This window comes from Dryobates pubescens, chromosome 24, assembly GCF_014839835.1.
Source record: "Dryobates pubescens isolate bDryPub1 chromosome 24, bDryPub1.pri, whole genome shotgun sequence".
Classification (NCBI taxonomy): domain Eukaryota; kingdom Metazoa; phylum Chordata; class Aves; order Piciformes; family Picidae; genus Dryobates; species Dryobates pubescens.
In genome coordinates, this window is record NC_071635.1 from 5366489 (window position 1) to 5388959 (window position 22471).

Here is a 22471-nt window from a genome sequence, read left to right on the forward strand (position 1 = left end):
GTTTTCTGTCATCAACCTCAGCAGTGCTGGGTCAAACCCGTGACTGATAATCAGGCGCAACTTGTTAGCCTGGCTTCTGTTAAGTACCACACCACACACTATTACCTCTGATGTTGGACACTTTGCCTCTTTGGTTGTCAAGAAGGAAAGAGGCCATCTATATAAAGGCAGGAATTTTCATATATTTCCTTTGTGTGCTTATTTCAGTCTTGTGGGTCTTCCTGTTCCATTTGTGGTCTTAGAGTCCATTTTCTCCTAAATTCTCAGTCAGTCGAATCCCACTGGCAGTTACAGCAGCTGAGATTTCATCAGAATGAAACAGAAATTACTTAAGTGGGATGAGAATCTGGTTTTATTTACAACATACATGATTTCTTATATTCCTTTCATTAGACTGTAAACTTTATCAGCTGCAAGGATTGAAAGGACTCTTGTTTTGCCCTCAGGATAAGTTTTATCTGTTCCTTGGATTGCAACAGGGCTTTTTTTCTGAGATTATTTTGGACTGCTGGTGAAGAATGTGCTCTTCCATCATATACTGAATTCTCACACTTGATTTCTGGCATAGGGAATTTCCTAAATCTAGCATGTGAGCTTAGGAAAAGTTGGAAAGAAAGTATTCCATTGTAGCTATGTACATTGACATGATTATGCAGCCTATTTCCCTTACAGTACCAATGAAAGTACAACATTTGTACTAAATAATTACTTATAAACATATGAAGGCTTTACTAAACTGTTTTTACAATAAAATCTACAGCAGCAGTGTATTTAGGTAACATTTCCTACAGATACCCAGAGGGGCTGTTCACAGACCAGTCATAACATATACAGAAAATATCACCACCTTCCTTTCAGCACAGAAAACAGCATTTAGAAAAGCAATCTCAGGCTTTTTGTCCCTCTGCTTTTCTCTCTTTTTGCCTTTCTGATAGAAACTCTCAGTAATAGGCCCTGCCATCTGCTACTATATATTTTTCATGAGTTTTAACATTTTGTTTTTAGAACCTGAAAGATGAGTAAAATGTCAAGTCACGCAGAAAATAATCATAGGCACGACAACTCAAATGTTATCTCAGCTTGTCTGTACCAAAAGTGGTTCACAGCAGGTCTGTGCCCTCCCTCTCTGCAGAGGGAGCAGGTACAGCATTGATGCTAGCTGATGTTTCACTGAACACCAGCACAGGGCTTTAGCAGAAGATAATCTTTTTTTGTTAATGAGAGTAATGTGGCCAAAACAAACAACAGCATAATTTTCAAAGTTCATCCTGTACAAGGCAAACTTCAAATTGCCTTCAGAGTTTTGTGTTATTTCAGTGTTACTTGGTCAGGGGAATTTTACTACCCTTTTCCCTTCTCCCATTTGCAAGGCTGGGTTTGTGACTCCTGTCAGCCAGGGAGCTGCAGTGAAGATCTCCTTCCAGGTCATCTTTCTCTGGTGTTTCCAGCTGCTCTTCTTTCTTCCCATTCTGCTTTTCTATCACGCTGAGACTAAACTGGAGCTGATGTGTTGAGAAAGTGTTAGAAAGGTATAGGATAAGACCTTAAGCTAAAAACTCCTCACAGTTCTTAACTGAGTTTGAAGGGAAACAACTGTGCAGTCCATTCATGCAGCTGTGCTGTCAAGCCTCACTCAGGATCTCTTTCATTTGACAATAAATGCTGTTAAGGTAAGAAGTGGGTAGCCATATCATTTGCCTCCTACATTTTTAACCGTGCAAAGATAAAATTATTTCATCCTGTAGGTTCCCAGCAGCTCAAGGATCGCTTTCATAATAAATCCTCAGCAGATTTGCTACCTTTCATTAGAATAAGAAGTCTCTTCCATGATCTTTGCACTCTCAGCCCGTGCAAAAGGCCTTGTTAGAGTGTTGCAAGAATTTTCTCTTAATACTCCACTTGAGAAGTTCCGAGCTTGTTTTCAATTATCTCTATTCTCTGCTTCGTTTTACTCACTCCTGTAGAAAGTCCCTTGTTTGCAAGGCATTTTCCAGGCTTTCCAGTGAAAAAAAGGTGATCTTTACCTTACTGGGACTGTTCTTTGAAACTGCCTGTACTGTTGTTGCTGGAGCTACACTGCTGAAGGTGACAGTGGGAGAGACAAGTTGCTTCCAGATCTGAGAGGACCCTAAAAAACAGGTGGCAGAGAAGTGATGGTTCTTTCACAGACTTGGTTCTGTGATTAATATATATTTAATGAATATGCTTAGGCATAATGTTCTGTTCTGCTGAAATGGTGAACAAGGCAAGTACTACTGGTGACTCAGGATTGAAACCACTCATATTTTGTCAGCTGTGTCAGCAAAACTCACATTTGCATCCCCCCAGGATGGAGACAAATGACTGTCTTTGCTACAGATCAGCAGCTTCTAGCTCTGGCTTCCCTGAGCTAGCCATAGCTACAAGCTTAGTGAGCTCTCTGAGGCCTGGTGTGCCGAGCAGCAGAGAACTGGAGAGCAGCTGTGTTCCTGCTTAGGGAACTGGGGCTGGGTGAAATACTCAGCCCTGGAAAAGGGAGTGTTGGGAAAGGCAAGCACAGAACGGGACAGAGGCACCAGCTCTGTTGTGTGGCCACCTCTTACTGGGAGCTCCACTGGGCCTGCTGCCTTGGGCCTCACTTGAGGTTGGTGTACATGGGAGGCCCTGCTCTGGTCACCCTTTGTCTGATCTTGTCATTGTAAAGTAGTTATGGTAGTGTATGGAAGCAGGCTTGACAGAGTTTGCAGATGAGGATCATTCTTTTATTAGAACCAATATAGAATAGAATACATAGAAGAGCTCTAGAAAAATCCTGAAGAGCTCGTGTGCCCAGAAGTTTCTCTGGTAAGCTGGATGTCACCTCCATCTGTAAAATGGGTCATATCCTAAAGGAAATACAATTTCAGTATGCTAGGTCTATATCTAAGGTGACCTTAACTTCTATGATAACATTTGCTTTAGCGTTTTGGTTAAAAAAATGACTGTGGGCAGATTGCTCATCTAATGCAAATGTCCAGAGAAATGGAAATTAACATTACTGGCTTGTATGTTTCAAGGCCCCAAATTGTCACTGGATTTCAAGAATGGGGAGCCAACTAGACCTCTAAACTTTTGAAAATCTCCAGTGATTTTAGTCTTTTTGTGCTTTTAAATAAATTTCCTTTCATAACATGCTTAGGGTTACTAAATTCTGACAACAGTAACGATTTTAATCACTTTATTAGAGTCATTGTCCTATACTAACGTATGCTGACTTAGAAAACTCTTTGATGACCACTGACATAAAAAATATTTTCCTTTCTTTCTAAAGTTCTTCATGTGTGCCTGTCTCCAAGCGTGGTGTGTGTGTGCTATAGCTGCCCATACACCGCTGGTGTGCTGTGTACAGTGTCACAAGTCTCCAGAGTGCAGTGTGTTCATAAATGATCTGCTATCAAATGCTCAGTTGAAGGCAGTCTATTTGGAGAAAGATTCACTCCAAATCTTGTTTTAGAGGAGGTTTTTTGGCTGTTATGTTTTGTTCTTGCAAAGCCCTATTTTGCCTTGGAAAGCAAGATACCTTTGTTACACTTGGAACACTGTGAGAGTGTAAGAGTTTTGGTGGGACTGCTAAAAATAGTAGGTAAATCTTGGGAGTAACAAATCAAGAAGAGCATATTGAAATGAAATAGTAATGTCTCTAATGAACAGTAGATTTCCTCTTTCATCCTGCATTCTGATTTTTTGTTTGTACTAATTTGGTGGGAGTATATGTATACTGACAGCCAGAGTGCTAACTGTCTGCAAAATGAGTCAGAGTTTGGGGGAATTTAGGTTTAAGTTCTGTGGAATAGGCTTTGTCTAGTGTATTCCTGTCTTTCTGGATTATTTTTCCTTGCCAGTTATTTTGAAACACAACTAAAATGCTGTGTGTATACTTGACCTGATCTAGAGAAACATAATTCTAATAAATGCTGTTCAGCATCTGGAGTAATGTTTTGGAGCACAAGGGATCTGAATTTCATTCCTGGCTGTGTCTCAGGTTTACTGAGTAATCAGTGGAAGATCTTTTCTCTGCTGTGTGTCTTTGTTTTCCCATCTTACAATTCATGGATTAAAACAGTATTTAGTAACTGGTCATCTTTATGAAATGATGGAGTTTGCATGCTGTCTTTAATCTCTGAATGGCAATGAAAATAACTGTTACTTCTTTGTCATATAAAGAGATATTTTTAACTAGCTAAACCAATTGAAAAGACATACATGTACAAATACTATAATGATTATATTAAATTTCTGTGCCAAGTGTGTTTTCTATGCATATGATTATAAGGTGGGTTGTCATTTATTTTTTTCAGGCCCTGCTTGACACTCAGAATCTTTTGAGAGCTCAGATTACAAATTTTACTTTCAACCTGGGCTTTTCAGGGAAATTTTATCACACAGGTAAGAATCAAATACTGAAATCACTTTAATTTGATGGTGTTCTTTGTAGTATGATGGGAGTAGGAGTGATAGAGACTCAGGGTCTAAGTAGAGAGAATAGTTTCCTTCATAATAGGAGAATCTCAAAACCTATTGTTCGTTCTTCCATGTTGCTTTGGGACATAGATTTGGTTGATTTATGCAATCAATTTTTTCTCCTAAAGTTATTATACCAAATTAACCTTTTGTTCGACCTGCAGACTGTTTAGAAATAATCCTGTAGGCAGAGTCCCTAAATACAATTTTGCAACCACATTTCTCTTTTTAATTTAAATTTGGGGGGGGAAAGGAATCAAAAATAAAAGGTACTTGTTGTTTGTGTAGTAAGTAGAATAATGACTTGGAAGTAAGAGAGCCAGACTGTAGTTTCTAAGAGAAAGACTAAGCCCTTCAGAAAGGTGTACTGTCAGAATATTAAGTTTCCTGAATCAGAGGAATATTCCTCCCCCTGGAAGCTGGGACACACAGAAATGGGAGAGTCACAGGGCTAGAAGGATACTTTGCAAGAAGCAGTGCCAACTTAATATGACAACTTTCCCCATAGGGATTATATGTGTCACTGTATACATGGCATTGGATAACAGTAAAGTCAATCCTAGGGTAAAGAGACATATCTCTTACTGTTGCTTTATCATTTCATTCACTCTGAGCTACTCAAATGCTCACTACAGATCCTGTCCCAGGAATTGAGGAGAGTGAGGCACATAGAACAGGTGGACTGGATTATTTTTTTCCACATCCATTTCCTAAGTACACAGAGAATTTAGGTGGCAATTTTAGCTGAGGTGGAATTTCTTGGGATGAGGCACCTGTAATTTTAGTAAGCTGTGATGCCTTCATTAGATGCCAGTGTGGAACAGATTGAATTCTTTCTCCTCTTTTATTGAAATTCAGTCCTTTGAACCTATTGTTGAGTGGTAAATTCCGCCGAGCAAATTAAATTTCCTATTGACTTCACAGAGAGATTTGTTGAGCTACTGCACTTTATCCTTTGGGGTAGTTTAATCTCTGCTATAGAGATATGGCACTATATATTACCCATTAAAATAATTTTATACTGGAACCACTGTAGAAGTAGGGAAAAATAAAAGATAAGGTATTAAATAGGATGTGGTATAGGAAAAAAGAAAGTTCTTTCTACTGTCAGACAGGAAGAGAAAGGCATGCTTGTGAAATAGGACAACTGCAGAGCTTGGAAGAGAGGGACAAAAGACAACACAAGATAATGTCATGGTTGGAGGACATTTATATGAAAAGTGCAAAGTGACGTGTTAGTGAGACTAGGACCCAAACTTGCATTTATTCAAAACCAAAGAAAGCTGTACAAAGCTTGAACACCTGTTAGTGTCTGAGCAGGCAGAGGTACTTTCTAGACCTTTTCTTTTGCTTCAGTTGAGAGTTCAGGTGCTTTGGAAGGAACATGCACATGGATTTCTTGGTTTGAGTAGGACTTACTGCATGTTTGTACTACAAACTGACCCAGTTACTGACTGTAAATTGAATGATTTGAGCCTCTCTCTATTATAGCCCATCCCTTCCTGTGTCCTTCATTTCTTGATACCATTTGTTCTCCCCAGTCTGGCTGTTATATGCTCTTTAGGCACTCAGGTTGCTTTCTTTGATAGCACATGAACATCAGACGGGGCACCATGGACTCTCATGCAGTCCTAAAGTCTAATGATCCTACAAATATTGACACATCATTGCATGTCTCCCCACATTTTTCATTCACTGCTGTAGTTCCCTCAGAGGTAATGAGGAATAAAATCATGACAGCAGAAGTACGTCAGACAAGATGTGCTGAAGGGAAAGGGGGAAACAAAAAGCATACGGAGTTAGAGTGAGGCAGTATGGATGCAAAAAGCATCAGAACTAATGTTTGGCTAAAAGACAGAAAAAAGAGAAAAGGAGAACTGCAAAATGCTGAGAGAGAGAAAGGATTTGCTGTGTCGATTGTTGGCAGCATTCGGAGCTAGCAGAGAAGCAGGAAGAGAGCACAACGTGAAGCTCTAGGGTGTGAAAGTTGGGCTCATGCAGTCTTTATTTGGTAGCCCATTAAGGGATTATTTAAATGTAGCTGCCTTTGACAGGACTTGGTCATTAAGAATGTACTGGGAGTAGGATAAATGTCTGAGCCTGGGGATGGAAGGGCTGAGCTGCCAGCCAACGAGGCCCTGACACTTCCTGTCCCAGAAGTGCTGTGAGATGGCCAGGCTGTGGCTGTAGGTGGTACAGAGCCAGGTCCAGGTCCAGGCACCAAGGGCAGGTTGTCATTGCCCTCAGATCACACAAATGGTCCTGGCCAGCTCCACAGCCTACACCCAGGGGAGCAGGGTCTGTCCCAGTGGGGATATCATAAATAGCAAAAGGAAGTTTGACTGGGAAGTGAATTTATTTTGGATAAGGAACATAATGAAAGTAGAGAGTTCAGAGATATTCTTAGGTTTGGATGTTGGTTTATTTGCAGGTACTGAGGAGGAAGATGAAGGTGATGACCTGCTGTTGAGGTCTGTAGATGAGTTTTGGTGGTTTCCTCATATGTGGAGTCACATGCAGCCTCACCTCTTTCACAATGAGTCGTCACTGGTGGAGCAGATGATCCTCAACAAAAAATTTGCCTTAGTGAGTTACATTTTTTCCATCTTACATTGAATTTCTCAGAAACCATTATTCTGATTCTCTTGTAGAATTTGTTTTAATCTCTGTGAATTGAAAACAAAGTTCTAATAGTGTGCTTTTTGGAATCACTCTATTTGGTGCTATCAAAGTTCTCTCCAATTTGGATTTGGTTCTCAGCTCAAGTGTGGAATCTTTTTTTAATTGCTTTACAAAAAATTTTTAACAGAAAAATTCTTTCAGAATGAATTAAGATGTTCCCATCTTGGAAAATCAATACACATTAAAATCCTTCCATTTCAATATTTTACAGAGTAAAATTTTGTCCAAATAGAATTGCTTTGATGAGAAGAAAATCCAGTTTTCTGAGAATAAATACTCCATCAAAAGATGTCAAATGACTATGAAATTACTGCATGTTAGGATTAATGAAGTGTGCCATGTTTTCAAAGATGCTTTTCTGTGCCAATACCTAATAACCTCTTGTATATTCCCTTTGGATCAGCTCTAGAAAAACTTGTTTTGAAAAGCATTGGCTTGGCTAATTATTTATCCATAGCAAAGCTCTGGGAAAAAAAAGTTTCAGTAAGAATCTAAGAAAAAATAAAACCAGGTCGTTAGGCCTGAGGACTTTCAAGAAAGAGACTCTATTTCTGCCATGTTGTATGTCTGAAGACATAAAGAAGTGTTATATCAGAATAACTCAGCATTCATTGTTCTGTTGTGTTTTAGGAACATGGTATTCCAACTGATTTGGGCTATGCAGTGGCTCCGCACCATTCTGGAGTCTATCCAGTCCATGTTCAGCTTTATGATGCCTGGAAAAAGGTCTGGAATATCAGAGTTACCAGCACAGAAGAATACCCACATCTGAAGCCTGCAAGGTATAGGCGAGGCTTCATCCACAAAAATATCATGGTGAGTTGTGTTTATGATGTTCCTGTTTGAGTTATTAAACACTGGCCCAGGATCCCCAGGAAGGTGGTTGAATCACCCTCCCTGGAGATGTTTAGAAGAGGCAGAGATGTGGAGCCGAGAGACACGGTTCAGCACCAGACTTGGTAGAGTTAGGTGATGGTTGGACTCCGTGATCTTGAAAGTCTTTTCCAACCAAAATGATTCTATGATTCTATGTTTCAATCCTACTACCACTTGCTGAACAATTGAAGTGGAAAACCATGGCATCCCTAAGAGGTTCCGTGGTGAGAAGCACATATTGCTATGCATAAGTAGCAAGATGTATTTGACAGTATCTTGTTAATTAAAATCAGTCTGTTGCTGATGATGTTACTGCTGATGAAGGTGGCCTCCAGGCACCCTGCTGCTAACAGTTAAGAGGCTGTTAACTGTTCTAGTCCTGCTGTTAGTACTGGTTCAGAGTTCTCAAGGAAAAAGTCAACTTTGCATCATTTAAGAGTATCGTGGGTAAGATTCTTACCGAGTTTTTAATTTGCATAGTACCATTAACTGCAAAAGTTTTGCCAGTTTATGCCACGTGAGAATCTGGATCTTGGTGCATAAATACTGGTTTTCTTCCACTTGAAAGGTGCACATTTGCCCTCATTTTGCTTCTTTCCATACAGAAATGGGAACTGTGCTTTGCCCTTTGGCTTAACCCTAGAGTCTGTATGCAAAGCAAACATTCCAAAGGTTGGGGGGGAAGGAAGACACACGTGCACACACACCCATCAAGCCCCTCCAGACTAGCAAAATGCTCTGTTGAGGCAACCACAAGTCAGCTCCTACAATCTTCCTGAATTACATAACTCACTGACAGCAGTGTTTGCCAGGAGGGTGACACACAACTGACATGGAAGGCGTTATGCTGATACCATCTGCTCTCTGGGGCCTAGGCTATTTCTGATTCCCTTATTGTCATCATTATCTAAGTGTTTCAAAACAACTTTCCAAAATCCTTGATGGTTTATCCTTGAGTAACTTTCTTTTGGAGTATGTAGGAGAGCCATGAATGGGAAAGATTCTAGCCTGTGTGCTGTGTTATACCTCTGTCTGCAACAAGCTGTTTTGGAGGGTCATAGTACCTTAGCACAAGGCTGCCACTTAGCTTATAACAGTATTCTGGTGTTCTCCTTGAGTTGCCATGGATACCACTTTTCTAAGCAAAATAATTATATTTAAAAGTTTTGATGTATTTTTGGATGAAACAAACTAAAACATTCTCCAGACATCCAGGAAAAAAAAATTGACACCATACAGATTTGCACTACAGTTTGTTCTCCTCAAAGCAATAGCTGCATGTAAAATAAGGGGTTTGTGGAGATGCTCAGAGGGTGTGAAGCATTGAGAGAGACTGATTGACTCAGAATCTCCCGAAATCCCTTTCATAAATTTTTGTGAGAACATGTCATTTGAAGACACATAACGAGATTTAACACAAGGACACTGGGGCCAAAAATCTATTTGCAAGAAGCAGTTGTATAAAAGCACCTGTGTTGGAAGGCTCAAGTTTTCAGTATTCCGGGGCAAATGCATTAATATTTTACATCTGCAGGCTTATGGTGATGAATACATTCAGTAATCAAATCATTGTGTAAGATTTGCCAGAGCATTTCCCAGCCAGTACAGATTCATTCTCTGCCTCTGTGAAGAATTGTTTGCATATTTTATCAGTGAAATCCAAAGGTTTTGTAAAAATATGCTCAAGTTTATAGCAGGCACACGAATTCTATACGTTTTCTAACAACACAGAGTCACCCATCTGTGGTCATGCTATCCTGTACCCTACAAAAAATACATTGAGAAATGAAATTACAAGAAATAAGAAGTGTCTGTGAATCCACAGACTGTCAAGTAAAGGATTTGTATGCTTTTAAAGTTTAAGCTGTCATCTTAACCAATGTTCTAAATTGGACTAAAATGTTTTAGAACAAGCTCAGTTTAAGAGCTAGAGATGAACATCAATACTCAGTTATTGATTTTCCATACAAAATAAAATAAGTACTCTCTATTGATGTATTTTTCTGAAGTTGGTGGAAAACATTTTGGTGTTCTCCTGGAAAACCTAACTGCATTTATTAATTCCCATTCAAAAGGCTTCTTCTTTGCATGTCTTTTAAATCCATCTGTTGCAACTGGTCTTACAAAACTAGCACAGATGAATTGGAAGCAACTCAGCATTATCAGCAAAATTCATCATGTGGCAGTGTAGATTTAATATTGGTGGGGATACCTAAGCCAAAAAGAAAAAAAAACCAACTACTACTTTCAGCCTTTAGTTTACATTTGCAGCAAAGCCATCACTCAGCTAAAAAGTGGAACTGATCAACTGATCATATTTCAGGCTATGTTTCAAACTTTAAATTGTTAGAAATCTCTGATGACCAGACATTTAACTTTCTTTTTTAATAAATTCAGGTGCTTCCTAGGCAAACTTGTGGCTTATTCACCCACACAATTTTCTATAAAGAGTATCCTGGAGGTCCAAAGGAACTAGACAAAAGTATTCAAGGAGGAGAGTTGTTCTTCACGGTGGTTCTCAATCCTGTAAGTACAGTGGTATTTTGAAATGGTTTTGTACAATTAGTTGACAGAGCGGTTACTGAATGCTTCAACAATAATCAGCTGGGGTTTGTAAATAGTGGTAATTAGTGACACTGAGCTCCTCTGCTTTTTCAGTAAATTAATTTTATGATCAGATATTATGGAAGTTCTGCTAGTTGTATAACGAGAATTACTTTTTTGACAACTGTTTTGTTGGTGATGCAGTAGCAGCAGCCTGTCTTGTTCTTCTTTTGTACAAAATAACAACTTTGAGATGTAATTTTTAAAAGAACTCAAGCATTAAGAACTGAAATTACTATGGGATGAAATAACTCAGGTGAAGTTCATTTTCCTGCTCTGCCAAAACCATGATCAGAAGTGTTGGGAAAAGTCACTGGTTAGAGGAAGTTGTAAGTGCAAGCGCTCCTTGCTTGTATCTGTTTTGAGACTTTTGCATTGATTCATAATAGCTTCAAAGAAAAGATCCAAGAAAAGGAGCCATGTAGTTAATAGTTCTGCTTAACCTTTCATTTATCTATAATGGAAAAATCAACAACAAATGAAGCTATGAAACTACAGAATACTAACAGAGCAGTGTAGTACTTCAGAATGGTAGGGGATTAGCTCAGATGCATCAAAACTGACCTTTCAGACAAGCTTTTAAGTCAGTTTTTATCTGGGGTCCAAATGAAACCTAGACATAAAATTTGCCTGGTTTAGACAAATCTCATTACTAGGACTCTTTATTCAGAACACCAATGGGGGCAAAAACTATTTCCACTCAAATCCCTCGGAATAATAGCCTAAATATTGTTGTCTTTTATGTATCACAATCAGATGTTTGAGTTATGCATTGCAAGGCAGACTGCATGGTCACCTACTTCTGAGACATACAATATCCCCAATACAGATTGAAAGAGTGGAAGTTAAATGCACTGTTTTCTAAATGCAACTGTAAATTAATATCAGGACAAAATTTGCCCAAGACAAATTGTTGCAATCCTTTCAAGGAGCGCCTTTGAAAAGATTATGAGGCTGGTTTTAAATAGCTGTTTATAAACAGTTTCTAGAGTTCTAAGTGTTAGCCTGGCTTGTCATCAATTTAAAGATTAGGGTTTGCATCTTTGTGGTTTTGAAGTATTACGTGTATTTATACCATAATTTGCAATTCAGAGTTGGGCAAAAATTAGGCATTAAAATGAAAACTAAATAGCTTTAGGAATTTGTCTGATTATGAAGTGGCATTTAGGATTTTGTTTTCATTGAAATGAAAAACATGGGATTGCTGGGATTTCTTAACCCAGCTTTCAGAGGATGCAAAAATTCCATTATGAGACAATTTCTAAATGTCCTTTTTCACTAATGTAAAACCATGAAAAAGAAACATTACCTAGGAATCATGACAGTGTCAGCTAAATGAGTGCATAAATATTTGTTTCCAAAAATGGAAAATGGGGCTGTGTATTAAATGTAAATCTTAACAAAGGCCTTAAGTTCATTTCCTGGTTTAATTTGGACAACTGATCTTAAGTGAATGTAGCTTCTGAAGCTTAAGTTACTAGTCTGAGGGTAAAAGATGAGTACCCTACACTGAATTAAATGCCCCTAAGAATAAAGCCCCAGATTTCTTTGTGGTTTGGCTGTGTAATGGTAGCTACTCGCAAGAGAGGCTCTGCTTCCTTATAGAATGCTAGAACAACCACAATCTGCAGAACAAACCACAAAACACCCAAGCACCATATGTTGTGCATCTGTAAGCTTTTGACATGAGAACCAGCATTACTGCCCTGTTCCCAGGGCACTGTGCAGTCAGAAGTCCTGCAGGTAAGACCAGCAGCAGGAAATCCTGCTCTACAAACAGTCTCTGCTAGTGCTGTTTTATATGGGAACTAAGAGTTGGGTTTTTGGAGTAGGTAATCTTGTGGCTGGCAAAGCTGTATTTGTGTGGTACACTTTTATATCCCTACACTGCTGCTTCAATTGTGATCTGATGGTGGCTGTAAAGTGATCATGACAGCTATACCTATCATGTTTCTACAGCATCTAGAATGCTGAAGTGCCAAGCTGAAAAAGAGCCCAAGCAGTAATGTAACATGCTATGTACTCTTCCAATACTGTGCCTTCTCTGTAAGGTTTTGCTGACTTCAGCAGCCCTTAGGCACAGTGGTACTATATCAGGATCTTGCACAAAATGTTTCACAGAAAAATAAAACAAAAAGAAGCCTTCAGCAGCCCTGTATCATTAACATATTGGCATTATTTTCCCTACATTAACAGTTAGAGGGAGGTTGTGTTTGCACTAATTTAGCCTGGGAATTCTGTAGCAAAGCCAGAGGGAAAACATGGATGGTAGAAGTCTGTAGCAGTGAGTGTCTTCTCCAGTCAGAGAGCTCTCTGGTTTATTATTCACATTGTTACTTTTTTCCCTAGCACTGTACTGACTTTAGAACTTTATAGCAAGTGTTTTTTCCGATGAACTTGTTAAAATCCTCAATGACTGCAGATTCATCTCTCCCTGTCTGCAATATTAGGGAAGTTCTTCTGTTAATCAAAGAGATTTCTGTTAAATGTCTCAGAATGAAATCATACCAGTCTCCTAAATACACCTTGTAGATGATGAAGGAAGTGAGCAATTAGATTTTGAGCTATATCTAATGGTGAGGTAGGTACAGCCACTGCCATCAACTGTATCATTTCTTCTCAGGTTTGCTAGTAAATCTTTATCAATACCCACAAGACTCTATTAATACTTCTGAACCACTCTAAAAATAGTTACACCTAAGAAGCTGAACAGAACATCCCTTTATAAAAACAATCTGAGTATGTATTTCTGTCTTCCACTGCATGTTTTTCCCCATCTGCAACTAGGAACCTATGCACCTATTGTTTCTTTATGATCTCTGTAGTAGTTACTGGTCTGTGCAGTGGCCAGTGTTTGTGTAGGTAAGTGATGTGGAACATGAACAATAAAATAAGCCAAGTAAGAACTGTGACCAGAACAGTTCAGAGAGCTAAGTTGCAAACAAGCTTCTTTTAGCTTATAGATGTGTTGCAGTTAATGTAAATACCAAAACTTGATTACCAGATAAATAAGACTATCTATTGCACAATTATTTGTTTAATACATAACAGAACTCTTCAGTCATTAACAGGAATTTAACCAATCTGACTTGGTGTATGCTGTACCTATTTACCATGATACATAAACATAAAAGCTTCATCCTTCATCTTTCTAGGAAGAGTAAAAATCATAACTGGAACAGGATTCTGCTAAGGACAGCACTGCACATTGCAGCATTTTCTCTAATGATGTGCATGTTCTCCCCTGAGAGCAGCTATTAGAGATGAGCTATTAGAGCAACTATTGTCAGATGAATGCTTGAAATTCACTCACCTGTCCCATGGGGCTGGGGAGCCTACAGAGTAGGAGGCAAACATGTCGAATAGCTCTTGTTCTTGAGGCTGTATGGGCAGCAGCCAAAGCTGAAGGAAATTGTGTCTTTGCTTATGTGGTGCTACACAGACAATAGGAAATGAGGTCACTGTTCTATGAAATTGCTTGTTTATCAATAAGCCAATTGTCAAAGGTGTTACTGCAAACAGCTCATTAGAGCCCAGTTTCAGAAGAGAAGGCTTCTTGTCTGTGTTTGTATATTTGGGTTCTGTGGAATGTAGACAAATCAAAAATTTCCATGTGAATCTGTACATTTTTCACAGTAAAGTCAGTAAGATTTCTCCCATTTGCATCCCATTGTCATTCCTATTAGTGAGATAATATGTAGGTATATTCATGTTCTTTATTCAAAGCATTGACACAATGGGGAAGGAATAGAGTTTAGAATAATGCAGGGAGTTGTACAATGAAGTGGAAATTCATGGCCCAGAATACTCTAGAGACTCAATCTTGTGTCCAAAACTGGAAGCAGTGGACTAAAGAAGACTATCAAGGACTGAGACATCAATTTGAAGATAAATCAAAACTAATTATGTTTGAAAAGAGATTAAAACCAGAAACAACTATGAAAACATATGAAGAACCTAGACAATAAACTCCTGTTACCTGTCTTGCAACAGATGTCCAAAGCCAGATGGGAATTGTACCAGGACCTTCCTCCAAGGTAGTGGTTTTGACATCAAGAACTTACCAAGATTTGAAATACAGAACTAAATTTGTTTGGGTATTCATGCCTGTAGTAGTTGGAAAGACATGAATTCCATATGGAGTTCTGTGCTTTAAGTAAACCTTAGGAGTAGAGACGACTTTCATTGAGGATTGGTTTTCACACATCTCCCAGCTGTACTTTCCTCATACATATCTTTGATGCCATCTGCTTCTGTAAACAGTTTGTTGCACTAGATAAACAGGCCAAACTCCGAACAAACCTGCTAGTTTTTATTTCTGGTGGTGGTTTTTTTGTTGTGGTTTGGTTTGATTTGTTTGTCGTGGAAAAGGTCGCTGTTTTTCTAATTGCAAAGTTTCCATACTAAAATGCATGAGGCACATCAACAGTATGAAATGGCATAGATCTCATTTGCCCTCTAGCAGTTCGTATAGATTTTATTCCAATTTGTTAATCTGTTTGGGTTAGTTTTAAGATTATGATATGGAAGGGGTATTTTGATTCTAAAATCCAAGTAATCTAGTAAACCAAATTTTCCTTAAGACTGCACCTTTGATGAGAGACATAGTCTGAAACAATACTGTATGCTTCTCCTTTTTGACTAGCACCAGTAAATGTTAAGGTGCCTCAGTTTAATGTAGAAGGCACACACAACCCACTCCTAAAATATCCTTTGAACTATGGAAGGTGCAACTCAGGCGCTTTGCTATCCTACAAGATAAATGGTTATGGGAAAACAACAGTTCATGAAAATCTTCTATTCCTTTCCTGCCCCCAAGAAAACCAAACAGAACAGAATACAGTAATTGCATTACGTGCACTTGCTTAGAAAGTACTGTATGGCTTCAGACCTACAGAAAAGGGAAAATGCCCTGTGGAGAGGAATTTGATGAAAGCCTTCAAATGGTTGACAGCCCAACAATGGAACTAATGTGCAGCCAGCTGTGTGTTCTGCATATGGATACAGCACTGCTGATCAAGAGGGAAGACTTAACAGCTTACGCCCTGTGTCTGATTGATCTTAAAATAATTGTAATCTTTGTATGCATTGAGTTCTAACTATTATTTTCTTCTAATTTTTACCTCTCCCAAGTTGCAGTGAGTAGAGCTGTTATTAAGCTAATTGACTTGCAGCAAGGGAGAAATTACCCCCTTTAGCACTGAAAATGAGAGGATTTATATGAGCATCAGCAAAATCTACTGTATTTTAAGGTGACCCTAAACTAGATGAATAGTCAGGCTTTGGAACTACAGAGGAAAATACAAAAAACAAAGGTTTTCAAGTTCAAATGTTCTCTTTTGGTTTGTCCTGCTTTGCACAACCTCATATTTAATCATACCAAGTGTGAGAAGCAGGGAAGATGTGTTGAGAAGAGCACTGATTTGCAGGTACCTGATCTCTGATGTCTGCAGATTATTGTCAGCATTCCGTGGTAGCACCACTGGAAGCATAGCCTGGCATCTCCAACGGGCTTGGCCCACTTCATGGGTGAGAGAGAAAAGCAGTGGTTCCATCTCTTTTCTATGCTCGTGTGCCCATTTTAGGAACTCCTAAATGAATGGGCAGCATGGAAAGGTTGTGGAACAGATAGGATTATCTGTTTCATTAGAAGTGATTCCTTGTAACAGTGTGCATTGAAAATGTGGGCAATATGAAAATTTTTCCCATCTCTGATTCTTCAGTGTTGTTAGATGGGAAGCCTTGCAGAAGTGGTTTACAGCTTTTAGTAAAGCCAGGCATTTGGACAGTACAGCTGATTGGGCAATTGAGTCACAGGGTAATGCGCAATTCACAAAGAAAGGCAAAAATAAGTTTGTGCAACCGCTGAAAATAAACTCCAGTTTCCTGCCTGTCAGGTTAATAATTCAAAAGTTCACCAAATATGTAATTTTATTTGAATTTTTTAAACTCCTGGCTTGTTCCATTATATTTATAGTGGAGTTGCTGCTATGCAAATCCAGTTCAACTGGTCAGCTTGCTGTCCTTGCAGGCGGACTGGCCCATGGCAGCTGTGAAACTAGCAGGACAGTCTCAGAATGAAAAAGGGAGTTCTAAGCTGGAATCTCTCTATGGTGGAGTTGAACATGTCTTTTCTGGTAGTATGCAGGTCTAAAAGGAGTATCTTGCAACTGTTACATATTCAAGCAGAGAGTGAAACCTCATTCATTATTCTCTCACTTTGTTAGTCTAATGGAGCAAAGCCAGCTGTTACCGAGTCTCTGAATACCTGAAACAAAACTGCTCTGAGTAACACAGAGACAGTATCAGAACTGTGAAGAGTGTGCACAATGCCAAACTAATTTGAATATAGGTGTTCTGAGAGTTAGACCCACTCCTGTGGCCTGTAAACATTTGTTCAGGAACTGAAATATCAGCAATATACTAAATTGGTAACACATCTGCTTCTAGCAGAGATCACATAATTAATTTTAAAGTGTAGTGCTTAAGTTGGGAGGCCTCAGTGCTGCCTTTGAATGTCATTGCACAGATTGAAGGGTGACAGTGCTCATGACAAAAGTACCATGATCACTGGTTTAATAGTTTCAATGTATTCAAGTCGAATTGCCTGCAATGGATTTCTATTGGCGGGGGGGGTGGGGGCGGGAAAGGTGTGCTCAGGCTGTAAGAAATGGTTATTGCCAATTTGTTCTTATACCTTATACCAAATCTACTAGTTCCAGATTTTAAATGCTGCAACAATGATAGATCTGTTTAACAACATCAGTCACTACATGTCTCAGTCCTCCCTTCCCTCATGCTTGCCAAAGAGGATACAGCTAACCTCTGAAAAGGCAGTCTTCTCTTTGCTCTTGACTTGCAGTCCAATCCTGACAGTTCAGTGCAGGGGTTGCCAGCATGGGGTATCTGCACCCCCTGGGGTGAACCCCATTCGGCTGTGGGAAGAAAATATCAGAACTTCAGTATTGGAAGTATATGATTTATAAATAAATATACATGCATTGGAGGTGCATGTGTGATCAAAATGTTTCAAGACATTGGTCAGTGGACTACTGTTCTACAAGCTTTTGTTGTTCTGTGCTTCATTAGTTTCAGTCTGCTGTAGACATCACCTCTTCTTTCTTTCATGCTTTATTATTGCAACTGAAACCAAATTGAAAACTCACAGTCTCCTGGAATGGTTTGAGTTGGAAGAGACCTTTAAAGGTCACTTAGTCCAATCCCTGTGCAACGAGCAGGGACATCTGTAACTAGATCAGGTTGCTCAGAGTGCAAACAACCTGACCTTAAATGTTCCCAGGGATGGGGCATCTACCACCTCTCTGGACAGCCCTCACTGTAAAATGTGTCCTCCTGATGCAGTACACCATTAAGGAAAGAAAACGGAAAAGGAGTGTGAAGAAGGATGATAGTGATGTGTAAGTGCAACTTAGTCAACTGCAAAAATATTATGTGAAACAGAGTTTGACTATGAAACATGAGATATTTTACTTACCATGATATTTGGAAGGGAGTGGGAATAACTGCAGGTTGCCCAGCACAAAGATACCCACTCTGCTGCTTTCCATCAGAGCAGTTAGTCTTGCTCACCATGCAGTCTTCTTTTAATTTTGTGTAAATTGTTTGTCAGTCTTCTGTTGTTACCTCAGTTCTTGATATATAAATTAGATCATGCTGGTTCATCTTTTCCTGACACCTAAGATGTGATAGCAGCAACTCAGTCTCAATCTCAACTGTAATTTGTTGACCTAGAAGCTGGTGCCTCTAATTGGGAAATGTTGTTGTAGTAAGGAAATGTGCAGCACAGAATGAGCGTTCAAAAAGATAAAAGCTCTTTCTCCTCAGTGCTTGTCCTCATTTCCCTACGTCTCTGCAGTACTATTCAGAATCCCAAGTAAAATTAGAGATTGGGAAGGAGAGCAAAACAGAAGTAGCCCTCTGCCTTTTCACTCATGGGAAGGAAGAGTGCAGAAATGGTAAGGGAAGCTGAATAGAACAGGTCATAGAGCTGCATATAGGGCTCTATGAGAAGGCAGTGTAAAACACCTTTGTGGCTGTGATCCAAAGTTGGGTGGGAGCAAGAAAGGAGCTGCTGCCCAGGGGCCAGATTTAGTCCCAGACCCATCATTTTTAAAATTGTCTGCATCCTGTTTCAGCCCCCTCATGAAAGATACTAAATTCTGTGGAGAGTATACATTGAAGTGCAACCAAGATGATGGTTTGTTTATGAGGAACAGCTAAAGAGAGTGATCCTTCTTCCACTGAGATAAAGAAAAAGATGAGATACCCTGGAAGAATTTATTTTACAAGAGGTCTGGAAATAATAAAGTCAAATAAGCTCTTTTTAAATGAAAGGGAGGCTAAAATGCTTGTTAGAGTAAATATAAATCCATTCACAGCTGCTTCCCTTTAGAAAAAGGAATAAAGAAATATATGAAGCTCTATTTATATTTTACAGCATTTCCCAGAGGTGCAAGATTATTGAACAAATAGGGTTATTTACTAGATTTGGTCTTCTGAGATGCCCACAAAGGATTCCTTTTATATCTCCTGATCTGTGGTTTTAAGAGAATAAATCTTTATTAGCATAGCAGGCTAACTATTACTTGGCACAGAAAGAGTAATCATTTTCATCAGTTAGACTTGTTTGAATGAAGCAGAATGTGGTTTGATAGAGCAAAAACAAAGCATCCAACTCGATGTGGAAGGCAAAAAGTAATAATTAAGTTGTTTCTTGGTGTGGAGCTGCAAATGGAAGGGTAATGGTATGAGTTTCTATCCTGCACAGCTTGGAGGGAAAGCAGGGAGGTGGGTTAGCAGCACAGCATCCCTGCAGCTGAGCCATTGCCAAGGTGAAATCCCTCAAAATGGCACTTGGATGGATCATGTTCTCCTTGTAGCCAGGAAGACTGGAGGGTCAGCTTATACATCTCTGCTAGGGCCATGGCTGTGTAGCTGATATCAAGAAACTCACAGGAACCCCTTGAGTAGGAGAGAGCAGGGGGCAGGTTGTCATCCCCAACTGTAAGCCATCTCTTAAAGGGATTGCTGGGATGCAAAGCGCTCCAGGGTCCTTCTCAGAGAAATGTGAGTGCAGCCATTGCAGTGTCACACTTCCCTTTGTTACAAAGGCTCCTGCCTTAGCCTGGAAGCAGGTTCTGCAGCTGAAGGCAAGAGTAAGTAGTTGTCAGGTCAGATCAGGTGAGTTAAGCTCTGGATCAGCAATATTTCATTGTGCTGCAAAGCACAGGATTATAGTTGGCTGCACAGGTAGCGGTAGTGATTTTAGTAGGAATTTGTTTGTACCATATCAACAGGAGGGGAGAGCCTTTTGTTCCAGTTCTCCAGGAAGATTGTCTCAGCTGATCTGTGATTTTATATGTATTTTTTTAAAATTTTTGTTTAGCCATACAAAAGCAAAGGAGACCTGTTCTACAATGTAAAGTTGCATGCTAGATCATGGATTTGCTTACACTTAAGTATGGACTTCTTTAAAAGATTTAGTCATTTATGTTTTAAACCACTGTTTTAAATCATTAACTATGAAGTATTTGACAGGGGAAAAAAAACCCAAAACAACAACTGTAAAATGGCAACTGAAGTCTCTTGATATTTATTTCCCTTTTGCTGACACAGTTTATATGCTGGAAATTATTTATGATGATACACCTGATCAATTTTTCAGCCTCCACTCCGATATTCTTAAAATTGCAGCAATATTCCCTTCAGGGAAAGAGTAATACATATTTTCCCCAAACAAGCAATCTCTTCAAGTTCTCTTGATTTTTTTTCCCTGTGCAGTGCTGTAGTTGTTGACAGGTAGGGAGCTGCCAGGAGGTGAACTGACATTGTAAATGCCAGAGGTCAGCCCACATGTAGGAAAGAAAGAGGCTGTCAAGAAAGCAACTTAACCTTTTTTTATGGAAACCCTCTGATTGCATGTTTGTCAAGAACAACCTACTCCAATGGCTGGTCTGTTCCTGCTTTGAGAGCTGAAATGAAAAGGGAAACTTGAAAAGGTTATGCATTTGGCAAAATGCTGGCCATAGGGAGAGTTTTGGGTGGCTTTTTAATAAGTTCATTCCTATCTGAATAGAAAAATTGTATCCTAATTATTTCTCAGTGTATGTCTCCTGATTTCACTTGAGTCAGACAGACTGAATCCCTCAGTTTACTTTAGAAGCCAAGAGATGTCACCAAATGACACTATTAATAAGACACATTTCAGTATCCATTCACTGCAAGCTCTCTGTAGTGTTACAGTGAGGTGTTCAAAAATATAACATTTTATATCAAAGGATGGCAGTGTTTTAAATACTCTGAAACAAAACAAAACAGCTGCAGATTCCAGATTTTCATTCTTTTCTTTACAAAATGTTAACTTCAGCTCCTGAACTAATTTCAGAATTACAGTCATGATAAACCTTGTTCTTTCTAAAGTAGCTTACATCAAGTTGTACTTTAAATTAAATTAAATTAGAAACAAAAAAAAGCCTATTCATGGCATTAGCAGATTTATTTATCAAAAGAGTCTTATTTCTTATTTTATTTATGGGAGTTAGTCTGGAAAATTTATCTTGGGAGAGTGCTCCTATTAAAAAAAAGATCAAACCACTTTGGAAATAAGTCCCTGCTGGAGAGGCATGGCTTTGCTGGGTTTAGTCTAGGAACAGACTTTTGTCAGTGAGAAATTACTTTGAAAATGGATCACTGTGCAAAACAGATGTCAGTCTTCAGCCTTTCCTCAGTCCCTGAGAGAGATCATCTTTGCAGTCTGTGTATTCCTACCTCTACTCATCAGCATGGTTTAGGTGCATCTAAACCTGCTCTTCCTGTGAGAAACTTCATGGCAGTCATTGGTTCCTCTGGGAGGTGAGGGCGCAGCCAGAGCAAGGGATGCAGCAGCTGAGCAGCAGTTTCACAGTAATGTGCTGGAAGAGCAAAATCCAAGCAGTCTTACAGCTGATGGGATATTGAGAGTTTTTAATTTTTATTTGGAAGTATTTTATACACAATTATTTGGAAGTACTCAGTGAGGCTTCAGATTTTGTTTCTGTGCATGATTCAACTATCTGCCCAGTGCGGAATACCTTTGTAGAAGAGATGAGCTACTTTATCCTATAAAACTTAAAGAGTTGGAGCAGTAAGATCTGAACCCCAAAAGCTCAGCTGTCCTCTTGGCCTCTGACTTCTTTACTCAAAGTCAGGAAGCAGAATTCACATTTTCAATATTGTATTTTTTTATTCCACTTGACGTAAAACCGTGGATGTTTTTTAGCTCTATTCTCCATTAAGTAAATTTAGACACAGATTATGTAACTGTTGTACAACCCCGGGGTAGGACTGCATATGCTGGTTCACACAGAGCTCATACTACTTATTCCATGATTTTCTTCCTTGGTTGCATTGCGCTGACTTGAGAAAGAGAGTGAAATTCAACTATGAGCAGCTGTAGTACACAAAGCTTGAGCTCTGAAGAGCAGAACGCATATTGTGTGCATCATCTGTGCTTACACTGCCACCTACTGGTACAAAGAGACAATGTATGCTTGTTCTGTTTTGTTCTCCAAAGATCAGCATCTTCATGACACATTTGTCCAATTATGGGAACGACCGCCTGGGGTTATACACCTTTGTGAACCTGGCCAACTTTGTTCATACCTGGACAAACCTGAAACTCCAAACACTGCCTCCAGTTCAGCTGGCTCACAAGTATTTTGAACTATTCCCTGAGCAAAAGGACCCTCTCTGGCAGGTAGGCAGGCTTGCTGATGAAGAGATTGGAAAACAAATTGTCTTGGTGGTGTGTTTTGTGAAGTTCTTTATTTCA

The 22471-nt window shown here is 39.3% G+C and overlaps 1 protein-coding gene across 1 annotated transcript in view; it reads left to right on the plus strand.

The window, feature by feature from the left end:
* Nucleotides 1–22471, plus strand: part of LOC104310339 (N-deacetylase and N-sulfotransferase 3) — a 54447-nt gene that overhangs the window by 20989 nt on the left and 10987 nt on the right. Inside the window, exons 3-7 of the mRNA XM_054172626.1 lie at nt 4317–4404; nt 6911–7065; nt 7792–7977; nt 10435–10563; nt 22214–22396. Of these exons, the coding sequence (XP_054028601.1) occupies nt 4317–4404; nt 6911–7065; nt 7792–7977; nt 10435–10563; nt 22214–22396 (741 nt within the window). The remainder of the gene's footprint in view (nt 1–4316; nt 4405–6910; nt 7066–7791; nt 7978–10434; nt 10564–22213; nt 22397–22471) is intronic.